The sequence below is a fragment of the Prinia subflava genome, chromosome 6 (genome assembly GCF_021018805.1).
Source record: "Prinia subflava isolate CZ2003 ecotype Zambia chromosome 6, Cam_Psub_1.2, whole genome shotgun sequence".
Classification (NCBI taxonomy): Eukaryota; Metazoa; Chordata; class Aves; order Passeriformes; family Cisticolidae; genus Prinia; species Prinia subflava.
The window spans coordinates 33431074-33446680 of NC_086252.1; the positions used below are offsets into that span (position 1 = coordinate 33431074).

The 15607-nt window shown below is 43.3% G+C and overlaps 1 protein-coding gene across 3 annotated transcripts in view; it reads left to right on the top strand.

Moving 5' to 3' along the window:
- THSD7B (thrombospondin type 1 domain containing 7B) overlaps positions 1-15607 on the top strand; it is a 297483-nt gene that overhangs the window by 260272 nt on the left and 21604 nt on the right. For all 3 annotated transcript variants that reach the window (XM_063400989.1, XM_063400991.1, XM_063400992.1), the window contains exons 17-20: positions 3284-3417; positions 4089-4242; positions 13227-13368; positions 14742-14857. In XM_063400989.1, coding sequence (XP_063257059.1) covers positions 3284-3417; positions 4089-4242; positions 13227-13368; positions 14742-14857 — 546 coding nt within the window. The remainder of the gene's footprint in view (positions 1-3283; positions 3418-4088; positions 4243-13226; positions 13369-14741; positions 14858-15607) is intronic.

The following is a 15607-nucleotide window of genomic DNA, read 5'->3' on the forward strand; positions in this document are numbered from 1 at the left end:
GCCTGTTGTAACTTGTTCTGAGGAAATCTGCCCCTCTCGATGACAAAGATGGTTATTTACATCTCCCCAGGGTCTCAGAGGTGCTGCCAGAGGTGCCATTGCTCAGCACTGTCGCAGGGCAGAGGGGAGAGCTTGTTCACAGGAACGCTGTGCTGTGGTGACAGAACAATAACTTAGGAAAACAGGTTATTTGTGACAGTTGTAATTCAGGTTTTTGGTGGTGAGTGTAAGCTGGGGATCCTGACCAGAGAGGAAGCACTGCACGGGTCAGCAGCACATCCCCAGGCATCTGAGACAACACAGGGACGTGCAGCCAGTGCTGTGTGTCCTCCCTCCTCCAGCACAAAGTGGGATGTCTGTCTGTCTGTTTGTCTGTCTGTTTGACGAAGAGGAGAGCTGATGGCACTTCACACATCATCGAACCCGTTTGACACAATCAGACATCAGGCTGGAAGTGCTCTATTAATGGCTTTGTTACTGTGATCTTCCCTGCTCTTTAAAGAGCACATTTGAAGTATCATTTCACGTTATGTGTATTTGTGTCAGTGCCTATGGGATTTCTGTTTTGGCTCACAGGATTCTTCAGATTTTAGCTCACGTGGCATCCCACGCCTGCCCAGCTCTGGTTTTCCTACACAGTTACTACAGCAGGCAAATGCCACAGGAGGTTTTGACTGCTGAAACACATTTATGGTAAATGCCTGATGCTATCCACAGGTGGGCTTTGCTGGTTAGCAGAGGTCTGAGGTTTCACAGATGTTAAGGCAGAGCAGTCAGAGGTCACAGAGACAACGAGATGGGATTCCCAAGCTCTTGGCCTCACCCTGGCTTCAGGCAGCAGGGTGAGTGCTGAGAGGCTGGCACTGAACCTGCAGGATTCACAGTGGTGCACTCTAACCCTGAGGAAGAGTTATTTAATAGAGCAAGGAAAAGAATCTTAAATCCCCAAAGCTGTTGTTTGTGCTGGGCTGCCCTGGCTGCCCTGCTGTGCCTGTGGAGGGAGGGAGGCAGCACCTCCTGCCTGCTCCCAACCTCAGCTTCCTCTCCAGAAGTCTAAACAGCAAGAACGGGCCACCAGCTTTTAATAAAACTTACTAAGTTTTACCATCCTTGACACTACCCTGTGAGGCACCTTCTCCCTGGGCTGGCTCCTGGCAGCCAGTTTTGTCCAAGTTTGGCTCTTTGCTCATTCCCTCTGTGATGAGGAAAAAACTGATCGTGCCTCAAGCCCCTGTTTCCCTCACTGATCGTCTCCTGTGGATGGCAGAGTGTTTTGTCAGGCAACATAGGCAGGCTGTAGTTTTTCCTTCCCCCTGTGGAGCAGGGGAACTCATAAATACTCCCTGGCTCTTCATCCATCTCCTGGATGGAAGTCTGTGGGGAACAGAAAGGCTTTGCAGAGCCTGAGGAGGGATTGCTGTTGTCCCCAGTGCACGCAGGGATGCAGGGCTCAGTGGAGGTGGCAGGCTGGTGGGGCAGGATGGTGGCTTCAGCTGTGTCCCAGCTCCCTGCTGGCTGGTGCTGAGCCCAGGCCTGATGAGTGCTGCTTTTCTGTGCTCCCATGTACACCAGGTAATGATAACGAGCCTGGCTGCTCAGCTAATTAGCAGTGCTTGTGGTGCTGCCTGCTCAGGGTGAGAAGTTTAGCTCTGTGTGCACTTTGTGCACCTGTACATTCTGGAGTTAGGCCAAATGCCTCGGTGCACAGTCCTCAAAGAACCAGAGAGTGCTTTCAGTTCTAATGGACCTTAAAGATCATCTCGTTTGCAACTCCCCCATCACGGGCAGGGCACTCTGTTAGTTCAGGTTGCTCAAAGCCACATCCAGGTTTGTAATTTGTGCTTAATAATATGCAGGAGAAATGGTGGTAATGGTGTGACTGCCTTTGTCCCCTTTGTTCCCTTCCCCTTCCCCTCCTTTGTGTGAAATGTGATGCTCTTATTAGTTCGTATTGTCCTTGCCCTCACCAGTTCAGACTTTGATTTCCCTCTTTCCTGCCTTTTCACCTTTACACATTTTCCACTTTTCATCATCTGTTATTCTTTCTTCTCTGCTAAACCTATGCACAGTGTATAGGCAGACCCACAGTTCAGATTATTTTCTGACATTTTCTGTTTCAGAGGACTTTCCCTTTGCAAGTTTTCTTCCTTCCATTGGAAATGAAGGTGATTTTCTCATGGGACACCAGTTTTGTTTTCAGACTGGTATCTCAAGTTTCTTGTCTTCCCACCTCCAAAATGTTACAAAGAGGGTTTCTTTATTCTTGTGGCCACAACATGTCTAGTCATAATCTGCTGTTTTAAAATGAAGCTGTAAATTATTAAACATGTGGCTGAATCTTTTTGGGGGGGTAGTTGGGAAGAAGGCTGTTGATTTATAGTTATTCTAATTGTGAAAATGAAATGGCTCCACAGCAGCAAGGCTGAGGAGGTTTTGGTGTGTGGAAGAAGAAATTTTAGGCGTGTTGTATTTTTCCAGGGCGGCACATTATGCTTCATGCAAAGCAAGAGGGAATACTGTATCTTCAAATCAGCTTCTGCAGACAAACCAGATTCAAAATAAATAACTTTTATTCATCACTGTAATAGAACTGTTGATGCATTCATTTATTTAAATCTAAAAATCTGCTGAAATGCTATATCTCAGTGTGCTGCTTTTAACAACCTGAATACCTGGCACCTTTTATCAAGCTTTTGGCTGTGTTTTTCTCCCTATATAGATACCATAGTTCAGGTGAACACACTGCCGTGTTTGATTAGGAGATATGTTAGAGATAAGTCACTTGCAGGCAAAAAAGCATTTATCGTTTTTGTGTATAAAAATGAAATCTGTAGGATGCATGAAATTCCATTCTTTTATGGTAAATGGCTTATAAGAATGCATTAGAAGCAAAGGTAAATGAGTGCTGATTTTAAGTTTGTACCTTCTGAAACACAGAAGGATGTGGTACATACAATGTTGGTGAATGGCATGTGATAGATTATACTGAGAGCAGGCAGAGCAAATGAAATTGTAATGGAGTTCCTCTTCTGGCAGAAATAGCTGTTATTTATCCTGCTTCTGAAGATGCTGCATGCATACTGCTGTTCATTATATACTTAAAAATCCCTTGGCAAGTCAATAATGAGTAAATGAACTTAAAGCCATTACAACAGCCTCGGTTGTGAGGAGTGTAAGCCGGGATTCTTCTCAGTGTGCCTTTGTGTGGGCTTGGCTGAGGCATTTCTGCAGACATGCTGACCTGGACAGTTCAGCTGAGGAGTTTGGTTGTTTCTCCTGTCAGGTGCACGAGGCAGTCCCATGCTACAGCGAGTGCAATCAGTATTCCTGGGAAGCAGGACCATGGTCTCCATGTGAAATCAGCAGCGAACAAAATTCCCTCCACTGTGGAGAAGGAACACAAACGAGGAAGGTCAGGTGCGTGAAGACAAAAGCTCAGGTATTCCAGATCAAAAAGAGCTGATGTGTTCTTGCATAAAGCTGCAATATCTGCCCATCTGACAGTGAGTGTGCTGCTGAGTCCAGTGTATTCCAAATGAAAAGAAACGTGTTTATGTGCCATGGTTTACAGGAAGAGCATTTCAGAGATGCAGCCTTGGTTTTTCAGGAACACGGCATGATATTTAAATTAGTATTCTTCAGCCTAAATGCCATGTATACATAAAGCTCCCTGAGGTGCAAAGCCTCCATATTTTGATTTGCTAACATTTTCCCCAAGTAATAGCACTGCATGCACCAGAGTGGCATTCATTATTACTGAATATTCATTCCCCAGGCTTGGGGAAATGCTGAGTTATTTCCAGATGCTCAGATGTCACTAGCAGGAGCACCAAGATTTGTTCTCGCTGGTTGTCACTTTCTGTTTGCTCCTTTGTCAGCTGATCAAAGTTAAAATCCCTCTGTATGAAGTAACAAAAGCATGTTGTGCACGTAGCTGATTTCCATTTGCATTAACATATTAATTCTACTTTTTGACCAGACATTCTGCTTGTAGCTGTTGTCGTGTCTACATCCTGTATGAGGTTGAGAAAACTTGTTGATACGCATCGTGTCTGTGATACTGTAATTAAAATGTTTTTTCTGTGTAGGTGTGTGAGCACTGCTGAGGACCACGGCGTGGAGACTGTTCCCAACACTCTGTGTAACCAGGCTGAAGTCCCAGAGGCAGAGCAGAAGTGTAGCTTGTACTGTCCCAGTGAGTGTGCAATGTCTGACTGGGGACAGTGGAGCCCGTGTCCACAGGTAGGCTCTCCTGCCCGTGTCCCTGGCAGTGTTCCTCACACAGCAGTCTTCACTTGTCCTTCAACTATTTCATGGCCTAGTTATCTTCTAGGAAAGGAAATTATTTTCTGAGGGATGTCAGGCTTAATGGATCCTGCCAGCGTGGTTGAATGTGGAGATATTTATGTCTCTACAGAGACAGAGCTATAGAAAGTTGGTTAGTGAAACACGTCGTTATTACTGTGACAGTTGATTCAACACATCCTTCCCGCTGATCTGCTGTGGAAGAGGGCCCACACAAGCAGAGTGGGTGAAGGGACACCATTCCAGCTGCAGCAAGGGCTGAATGCCTTGGGAAATGTTTGCAGGGGAGACCTCTGTCAGTGGTGCATGGCTGCTGTAACAACCTGGGGATGGCACTCCTCTGGACTGGTTTTAGTCCTCAGGGAATGACAGCTCTCCCCTCCCAACACTCACTATTTCTGTCCAGTGTCTCCTCCTACTCAAACCCCTGGGGGAAGATTTGAGACAACAGCAGCAGAAGGGTATGACAGCAAGGTGCCTGAACAATTTGTCATGTCATGAAATACTCAAAACTTTGCGAATTATGCAGGGATTCAAGCCACTGCAAAGTGCTCTGTGTTTTCCTTAGTGTGCAAGATGGAAAGAAGTTGCAAATTCTGTATTATGAGAAGCCTCTGGCCTCAAACCACGTGATTTCAGATCTATTGTTTCTCCCTGATCAGTGTTGAAATAGGTGCCAGGTTTAATCTCGGAGGGGTTTTTTAATAGACTTGCTTGATGTATTTAAGTGACAAACATATATTCATTGCCCCCGTGTTAACAGGGCCATTACCGAAAGTTGAGTGGTTATTGGACAGGTATTTATACTAGTGCTGACACAGGTAATTTCCTTCCATAATATTTTGTGTAGCGTATCAATATACTCGGTAAGAACATGTCAAATAAAATCTTGTGTTTCATTTCCTGCCTTCACCTCCTCCCGAGCAGCATGGCTTTGATGAAGTGTAACACTCTTGCAACCCATACAAATGCTTGGATTCCTTGCCGAGTCCCACCGTGGTTGGGCTGTTTCTTTGCCATTGACTTTTTCAGGCACAGGTTTTCTTCATTTTCGCTCTCAGTGAACTGATGCAGAGATCCTTGAGGCCGTTGGGGGTTTCTCAGGTGCCTTGGTGGCAGTCAGTTGGTTACAAAGGACTTCTTGAAGCTGTAAGCACCCTCATATCCTTGAGACACACAGACATTTTGCCTGAAGGCTCCTTTTTTTTGGCGACAGCGAAGCCTCCGTAGCCCATAGAAACAGGAGAGGGAAGCCCAGAGCTCGTGGGCTGCACTCCATCAGGCAGCACATCTCTTGGCAGGCACGGGGCCACATGCCACAGTCCCTGTGCCTCCTTCTACATCCCTTTGCCATGGTGGATGTTAATTCATGAATGTGAGGGCATCTGCATGCCAATGCAATTAACTGAACAATATGTTTTCACAAGCTGTTCTGCAATGCTTTGTTGTGAAACTGAGATGACTGTGTGCCGACAGAGCATGTGTTTCAATAGTTCTGTCCAGATACAAGGCAACAAACAGCTTGAAGTTTTATGAGCAGATAAAACCCTCCCGTGGATGAGTTTACAGCAGTGTTGTCTCCCTTTTACAGCTCCTCTGGCTGTTTGTGTTGGGTTTTGAGAGAGAGCCACACAGCACAGCCCCTCGCAGGCTGCCCAAGCTCCACATCTCCAAGGCAGATGCTGGGCTTGCTGTTAGTGCAGGATGACTGTGCTGTGTCACTGGTGCATCTTTGGTGTGTGTGGGGCAGGGATTGAGGAGATCCTGGTGCTGGAGTGAGGCCAGGGTCATTGATGAACTTTCCATCTCCTGAGGCACTAGGAGAGGTGGTCACTTAGGACAGCTACGAGTTGATGGACTCAAAAATTTAAAAAAAATGGAAAGATCACATTGTGTTGCAATGAGAAAGGAAAACTGTGCATCCTGGCTGCTCTATTTCAGGCACATTTACATTTCATACCACAATAGATGGCACTCTTTTAGTCACAGCACTCTGATGAGGCAGCTGCCAAAGACCATTACAGGAGGTCTTCCTGTAGCTCTGGTCATGTTTGCCTTGCCAGAGATAAAGAGAATTTATGAAACTTGACAAATTCTACTTTGTAAGAAATGAACAATCACAATTTCAACCTCATCTTTGCCTCAGGAGCTTTTTGATTTGAGATATTTACCTAAGATTTTGGTTAGGTGAGAGAATTCTTCCCCAGTCACTTTGGTGTTCTGCTCATGTTTTACGGTGTTGATAATAAATTCATCCTGATAGCAGAATAACTAACTCTTATCAGCTGAATATAAAAAGGCCTTTTAGATTATCCCTTGTACCTTTTGTCAATATGTCATTGTACTTTGGATACTTTCTAGGGTATTACTTGGTCTTATCTTGTAGCAATATTCTTCCCATGTGAATTTTCCACTTTCAGGATGGTAAATGATCTTGAATCGTGTTGAAATCAATGAGTCATAAAGGTGGCGACTGCTTTGTCAGTGGAAAGTATTTTCTTCAATACTTTTTTCTGCTAAAACATTGTATTTGTTCTACCTTTTTTGGCTGCATTTCCCATTTGCTTTTAAACACTTTTGTGGTCTTTTATAATTTCAGATGCTCCCACAATTCTTTTATGTGTGTTTTTCAACTGAATTACATATTTTGCATCTTGATTATGGTGCTATTTAACACTGCTACAAAAAGGTAAATTTTAATATTTTGTCTAATGGTCAGAAATGAAGCTGTCAGAAATATAATGCCTCAAGGTTGCTTTGAGGTTTTGTCTCCATACTGGATTCAAGAACTGCAGAGTTGCTGATTTCAATCTTCCCTATTATTCTTGCTTTTTCTGTTGAGAGAAGTAAATTCAAAATGGTTTTCCCTGTGGTTGAAGACTATTTTTTGGCTAATAATGTTTTGTTCTTTGTCACTAAGTAACATCCAAGTGACTTAAATATCAAGCTTTAAAGCCATTTGAAATAAGTGTGAAGCTTGCTGGTTAAAAGCAAAAAATAACCAAAACCAAACCAACAAAAACCCACGAGGAAATTAGGTTGACTTGCATTTTGCTTAAGAGATTTCATATTTGTTCCAGGGACAATAGCCTGTTCAGTCAGACATCATCACTTGATTGCTCAAAGACCCAGCTAAGCAGTCTGGGAACTGAAATCCTGTCATCGCTGTTACATATTCAGTGATGGAATAATGCACTCTTCCTGCGGCGTCTCGACTTGGTATTCATCTGACTTGGAAATGTAATTAATTGACTTCAATTGAATTCATCAAAGCATTCTTAAAAAGAGTTAATATGCGAGTGGTGCTACAAGTCCCTGAAATAATTACCTCAAATCTATTTCGTTAGCTCTCTGTCGGCGGATGGCTGTCGCAGCCCCCGTCGTGGATTGGAGTGGCCTCCTTGCTTGCCTCAGCTGTTGGCATTTCTAGCAGCTAATTCCAAGAGGTCTGAAATTAGTTAATTATAGGAGGCTGTGTGTGTAGTGAGTGAGAACAGCTGTCTCCATTTCAGCGAGCGTTTTCCTCATGGATCGATGGCGATGTGCCGCGCGCAGGACTCGCGACAATCGAGTTCCTATTCCCTGGAACCGGCGGGGGCAGCGGGACACCCGCAGCTGACCAGATTCAAAGTGTCACCAAGTGGTACAGCCAGCTCTCGGGTCTGCAGTGGCTCTCTTTGTCCATGCAAGTTGGAGTTGTTACAGTTTGGAAATGCCAACTGGAAGAGAAATTGTGGGCTCCTGTAGACGCTGGGAGTCACCGTGTGGATACCGAAAGTCTCCAGCACAATTCTACCTGAACACAGAGTGGGCAAGGCTGGAAGGGACCACTGGAGGTCACCCAGTCCTTTCTTTTCAAGCAGGATTCCCCAGAGCACGTTCCTGAGTTGTGTCCTCAGACGGCTTTTGGATATCTCCAGAGGAATCTCCCCAGCCTCTCGGGGTTTGGCAGAGCACCTGCAGTGTGAAGGCTGTGCTGAGGAGTGGGGTTTGCACAGAGTTGTCTTTCTAGCCCAAGAGATAATTTCTTCAAATCAAGCGTGAGAATTATTCCAGTCAAGGCTTTTTGGAAGAACATGCACTGCTACTTATGCATAGCTGGGACTTGGATGTTTTTGTGTGGCTTTGTCAACAAAAGTGGGTAACTGCTGTATTTTTTAGATCAGTTATTTTATTTTTATTAATCTTTGTTAACAATCACTTTTTTAAAAGTATTGGTTCTGTGTGGAGGCAGGCAAGGTTTCAGAAGCTGGGTGCATCTGAAAAAGAAAATTTATGCAAATATATTTTCATTTCAAAAGGCTGCTGGTGTTATTGGGAATGGCTTGTTAAATTGTTGCAAAACATCCACACTGGCATGAACAATGTAATGGTTCATTGCTCTGTTAAAAACAGTCAAATACGGTGCTGCCTTTGCATTTACCTGATTTTGAGGTTGTATGTTTCCTTATGAATAGCCAGTTAAGAATAATGCAGGCAGCTATTTATAGTGCAGGATGCATTATACCAGCTGCTTGATAAATTAAACAGCTTAAAGGGCCCTGTAACGGGTTACAGCCTCTGTGCTGTACAATTATGGTGCATATGAAAGCCTGGATCAATGGACAGCTCTTAAATTCCATCCCAAAGAGAGTCTAATAGTGTATATTAATGTGTGGCATGTTAACAGCTCTTACACTGCAGCTTAGCTTCATAACCTTGCAACTTTATTTTATTTTATACCTTTCTGTTCCAGAACAAACTTTCAGTGCTTTGTCAGTTCTGTGATTGTCAGAAACAAAGGCTGGGTGCATCTTTTGTGTATGTTTTTGCCCCTCACTTTTTATGTTAGCTTTAAATAGTGACAAGTGTTCATGGTAAAGAAATGGCTTTGGCTAAAAGAAGTATTAAAAAATGCACTAGTCAATAGTGCCTGGAATTCCCCCACAGAATCAAGATGATGGCTGTTATAATTTCTAAACGGTCCTTTGAGAAAAACTGTGATTTATTTCTGCCTTAACATTTTATGGATCTCTCATTGCTTCAGAATATTTTGTTTCTGCAGTGGTTTATATAATCTCACCTGTAGATCTGTGGCTCTAGCTCAACTTTTTCATACTTTATGGAGAAGAATAATGGAAATGGTGAGATTTAATACTATAAAGTAGGCTGGGGCAGTACAGTTATACCCATAAAGAAACCTGCTGTCTGTGTAGGCCTGCTGCTGTAGGCTATTGATGTGCCACCTGAGGTGGCACCCCATTATTATTTTCATGCAGAAATGAATTCTGTTCCTATCACCAAGGTGCATATGCCAGAATTGCACACCCCATTGCTTACAGTCATCAACAAGGAATCTGAACAAGCAACATAGTCTGGAAAAATTAACAGCCAAATTGATTTGCACTTGATCTTGAAGATGCACAGAATTCTCCAGGCCTCTGACCTTCTACCTCTGTGCACCAGGGCTGCCTCTGTTTCTTCGGACTTGTTTCCTCTTCTGTTATTTATAGCCAGTGGGCACCCATAATCATTGTCCTCCCTTGATCCATAAATCTTTATTTCTAGTCTGGTTGCTGTCAGAAGTGGGTTTCAGTTTCCCAGAATAGGGAACCTTTGCTGCTACGCCCATTTCTATCCCATGGTTACATTCCAAATTCTCCCAGCTATGGAAACCAGTTAAGGGATTTATAACCACAGGCATAAAAATAAGTATCATGAGCATCTCAGAAATGCCAAACTCCCACTCCTGAAGACACCTGTTGTAAGCACCTTCATTTCCTTATGCTTCCACTGTGGAACTGTTGGCTGATGCTGAGCACAAACCAGTTGCAATACAGGAGGTAATAGCTGACCTAATGTAAAAAATAATTTAAAAAGCTTCATGTGTCATCAGTGAAAGCACTAGTTACTAACAGAGCAGTAGAAAGCAAAATAATGTCTTTGGAAGTGTAGCATCCACTCAGTGGGAAGAGAGGAGCTGTAAATGAAGATTCTCAGTAAAGCATTGCTGAATCACAGTGGGCTTTATTTATTTAAAACCCCAGGAACTGTGGATTCACACATGCTTGTGATTAGAAACTTGGATCCCTCGGGTAGATCCAGTCTTGATCCATGTACCTGAATGACACCTCCACTGTTTTGTATGGAGGATTACTTGAGCAGTCACATTAGTTTTGTCATTTCCTTCATTTGTGAGAATATTCAGAATCAACCTGTTATCTTGCACAAAATCCTAATTAATCCCATGGTAATTTCTTACTTCAGATACTCAAGAAATATTTCTTTCTTTTGCTGCCTTTTCTCTAAATTGCTGAAATTTCTGCCATTTCTGTCCTGCCTCCTAAACCTGTGGTTTTGCCATTGATGGTGATCAGTTTTGCTCTCAGTATTTTCTAAGATCCATGTTCAGGACTGGAATGCCCCGCTGGCATTGCTAGTCAGTACCCTCAGCATCTCCCCACTGGAAACAATCCCTCTTCTTTACTTTCTCTGTCCATATCCCCTGATGACACCAAGTCTGCCAATCCATTCCCCAACCTTTGCCATGTCATAAATATTTGTTCCAGCCTGGGTTTTTGGAGTGGTCCTGCAGGAGCCGTGCACCCAAGCCCATTGAGATTTCAGGGTAGCTGGATACTCAGCTCCCTCTTGCTCCTTTGAAAATTCCAGCTTTCATCTTTTTTCTTTGCAAGTCATTCCCTCCTGCTGCTTACTCAGTTCCTTATATATTTGGCTCAGTTTTTTACGTGGTTAACTTGAAAGAGCAAGGGCAGAAAATCAATTATAAAACTAAATTGACTTCTCAATTGACGTTAAGAGAAATTCAACAAATAATATTACAGGATATTAGTTACAGTTTGCCGACTTTGAACTTTTGCATGTTTCCCATGTCCTCAGCTTGATTAAATGAATGCTTTTCCGGCAGAGATTCCTTATTATTCAAAACTGGTAGAAGTGAGGGGCTTATTGCATCAGCTCTGGCTTCTGAGCACCACGGCTCATCAGCTCAGTGAGAATTCTGGTGTCAGATCATCAGTAAACCATTTGTTTGTTTGGGTCCTGGCAAACACCAGATAGATTTTGACTTGTTACTCTGGTCTGCTGCCTACCAGGAGGATATCTGAGAGGGGAAATGGTCCTGCTGGCCAGGAACACTCTGGGGTTCTGTGACAGCACTGGGCTGCCGCAGTGTCCTGTAATCCAGAACAACAGGGGCCGTGCCAGACAGGAGAAAAATACTATTTTATTAAAAGAATGTTCTTATCTACAAATGAGGCATATTTTCTGTCTGCAGGTTCTTATTTTAAAAAGAGCAAAAGCTGGGATTTCTGAGCTGGCACAGACAGCTTCTGTCACAGCATCCATTGATTTTTTTCCCTTTGGTAACATAATTCAGAGAAACATTAATTAGCAAGAGCTACTGAGATACATGCTTTGATTGTTTTCCTTAGTCATTTTGCTTTATTGGCAAATCATTTAAGTTATTAGTGTTAGTTGTGAGAATGAACAACCAGATTAGTTGTGAAAAAGGCAGTAAACTATTGGTAAACACTTAGCATAGGTTTAATTTTCAGATAATTAGAAGCAATTGGGTATTTTAGCTGACCAAGGGTATTCAAATAAGATTACCATTTAAAATGATTTGACAAGGTGTGTGTCAGCAATAAAAACATAATAGATTTTCCTTCATGTAGTGTAAACATAAGGAAAATAGGCCCTGACAATGTATTTTAAGACCAGACCAGACTTTTTTCCCATTTGTCCTGATATTTATTCTGTTCAGTTTTGCTATCATCTGTGCAGCTAATCCAGTTTGCAGCAGTCTGAGATCCAGATTTATGCTGCAAGGCCATTGCATTTCCCTTTAATATTCACAATACAGGAATTATCCACACTTCCACCTGTGCAGGGTTCAATGTTTGCAGGTTTGCATGGTAATAAGCCCGTGGTTTTAAACTGTTAGTTACTTTTTGTAATTATAGTACTCTATTGAAAAGTCATGTTTTAAATCCCCAAGCATTTACAAAAACGTATTTCTACATGCGTTGTGCTTTTTTGTTATTGTTGTTTTGTTTTCTTTGCTGTTCCTAAGCAATCCTAATGAGAAACTGTTAGGAGTTAAATGGGTCATCTTGTTCAATAAATGGTGGTGAATATCTTTAATAAGGGATTTATTTTCATTAGGTTTGCTGTGACCACTTCCAGTCACCCATTCCCTTTACTGGATTGTGGGAAAATAGCTCTGAGCTGCAGAGCTATGAGAGTGAAGATTGAGGGCTGCTAAAAACAAACAGTTTTCATGCCTGTGATGCACAAACAGAAATGAAAACCTGCCTCAGTTGGTTCATATTCCTGTAGAAATGTAAACAGGCAAATCCTGGTTTATGGGCAGCCAGACATCAGTATTGGTATCACACACTCTGAAAAGTCACCTCGTCTTGTCAGCATCATAACTGATATGCAATTACAAATGGCCTTCTTTGAAATGAGGGCTTTGCTGTAACATCAGCTATTACTTAAAAACACATTAATTGTGACAAAAATCCTGTCCTGTTATTCAGTACCGTGGTGTTTTACTGGGAGTCTTGGGAGGAGGTGCAAAGCAGTGCACAGCAAAGTGCTGCAGTTTTATCCCATTGTCCTCAAGGTTCCTTACCAAAAAATGTGGGAAAAAATAGTATAGGAGGACTAAAATAGCCAAATCAGGGGGGATAAAAGATGACTTTTTTAATGCTGGATTCTTAACTTTGAACCAGAGTTCTTTTCCTTCATACGCTTTTAAGTATTGTTAGAACAGGAGTGGGATTGTATGCTAACTCCGTGTGGCCGTGGATGTGCATGAACAGCCCTGGTTTGTGGTGTCTCTGTGATTTTCTGGAGTCAGTGGTGTCTGTGTCATTCACTGGGGTCTCTGTTCTGTCCCTCCCTTCTCTGTGCAGGTGTGTGACCCCAATGTTATGCAAACCCGAACCCGACACGTGCTGAGGTATTCTGTCAGTTCCAAGCCCTGCCCTGAGGATTCACAAACGAAGCCATGTATTCTTAATCAGAATTGCTTCCAGTACCAGTACAACCTAACAGGTAGGTACAGATTTTCAACAGACCCTTCCTATGTGCTTTTAGTTATGTTTGCTTGGGGTGTTGGTTGAAGCCTTGACATCACTGATTTCAATAAAATTGATTACACAGCTACATTTTTACACATTAGTGGACAAATGCACAATTTTTATATTTAAATTGTTGTTCCAAGTAGATTAGAAATAAAGCATGCTAAATGGGGTTTTCAATGGGTTATCTACAGAATTAATTACAAGATGGCAATTGCATGGTTCTGGTGAAGCCAATAATGCCAACAGAAGTCTACTTTGAAGGCAATATGAGTTATATGGGTGGGCATAGGATATTCAGGGCAAAATGCATTATTTAGGACCTTAGAAGGAATTGGTTCTGTTGCAAATAAATGAACAAAACAAAACTGAAAAATTCCTTTTGTTTTGACCAGCTGAAATAAATGAGAAAGGCATGCAGAGGAGAGATCTAAGAGGAGTTTGGGGGCTGGTGGGAAGGAAGAACAAAGCAAGATAAAATATATTAATATAAACTCAGCCTGTTTGTAATAAAAACCCTGGAAACACAGGCAGCAGGATGATGCCTTTTTATCATCACATTTCAGAAATGCAGAACATTTATGTGTTCATGTTTATCAAAGGTGGAAAACACAAAGTAATAGGTTTTCTTCTCATCCTTCTTATTTATTGGTGGTGTATGGAAATTTTAGTGGCTGCTGTTATGCTTTTTGTTTATTTTAAATGGTGTTTTAAAGCTTATTTCAGTTTAGTTGTATTCTGACCAACGTAGTTCCAGACACGTAATAAGATATTAATTTTCTTCCGCCAGAAATACTGCTTTTATTTCATGAGTATGAGAGTTTAGTTTTAAATAATGGATATCTTTGCCTCGAGACAAAAACAGGTTAAACCAGAGTTCCCCTTCAGAAACTTCCCCAGCTGCTTTATCAAAGTGGAATTTTACTTCAGACAATGCAGTCTTGTACCTGTGCCAACTGGATTGAACTGATAGCCTTTATCAGCGTTCAGCATGTGCACTCTGATGTACCGCTGTCGTAACGGGATACGGGAGCGGACTGCGAAGACAGCGGGGCTCCTCTGAGACTTGCCTGGCTCTGAGAACAGCTTTCATTTGTGGGGGGTTGTTCCTGGGTGTGGGATGCCCTGACGTGGTGAAGTGCTGCTGTAGGTGAAGGTAACACCCATGTTTGAGGCTTCAAAGCCAGGCTGGATGGGGATTTGAGATACCCGGTCTAGGGGAAGGTGGCTGCAGCAGGGGGTTGGAAGTTTGCAGTCTTCAAGGTCCCTTCCAAGCCGTTCTGTGCTGGTGTGGTTCTGTGTTGAGTGTCCAGGTGCAGCAGTGCACCCTTTGCTTTGTGTCTGCAGGCTGGAGCGGGTGCCAGCTGGGTGCCAATGCCAGCTGCGGGCACGGGGAGCGGCGCCGCCTCCTGAGCTGCCAGCGCAGCGACGGGGCCACGGTCAGCATGCAGCTCTGCCAGCAGGTGAGCAGGGCTGGGACACGCCCAGGGGTGCCTGTGTCGTGGTACTCTTCAATATTGGTGCTCTTCAAGGGGGTGTGACACCGTCCCCCGGGCCCTGTGTGTCCCAGGCAGTCACGGGCAGGTCAGTGTAAAGGAAGCGAGATAGACCTGGCTTGGAACTCTGAGATTCGTTTATTATAAAAGCATAACATTAATCACAACCTAACTCGAAGACAGAGCAGAGGGTAGGATCTAAAAATGTCTAAAACCAAAAGTGAAAGAAGCAGCTCTCTTCTCTCTCACCCCAGGGCGGGCAGTGGGTTTTTAGGGATTGCTTTTGGGGGTGAGTTCAGGATGAGGACCCAACAGGGAGAAGGGAACAAGGGGGGGATTACAATACTGAAACCAAGAAGGGTACACAGCAGTCTAAACAACTAATAATGCATCGAAGCTTGAGGGATTGATAGGGAAAAGTCTGGAAGAAAAGCCTGGGTTAGGGAAGGATTGACAGCTACAGGGAAAAGTGGGGGATATCACTTAGGATAGGGGACAATAAAACAACCCATTCAACATAAAAACATATTTCAGCATCCCTGTGTTTCCAGAAAGCTGCTGGTGCCTTCTGATCCATGCTAAGACATTCCCATTAAATGGTGGAAAAATTCTGTATGGTGCTGGGACAGCTGAGGGCTTTGGGAAACAGAGGGGTCAGTGGGTGCTGTCACTCCTTGACTCAAACACAGGGGCATGGCTACCAACCCTGCAGCACCC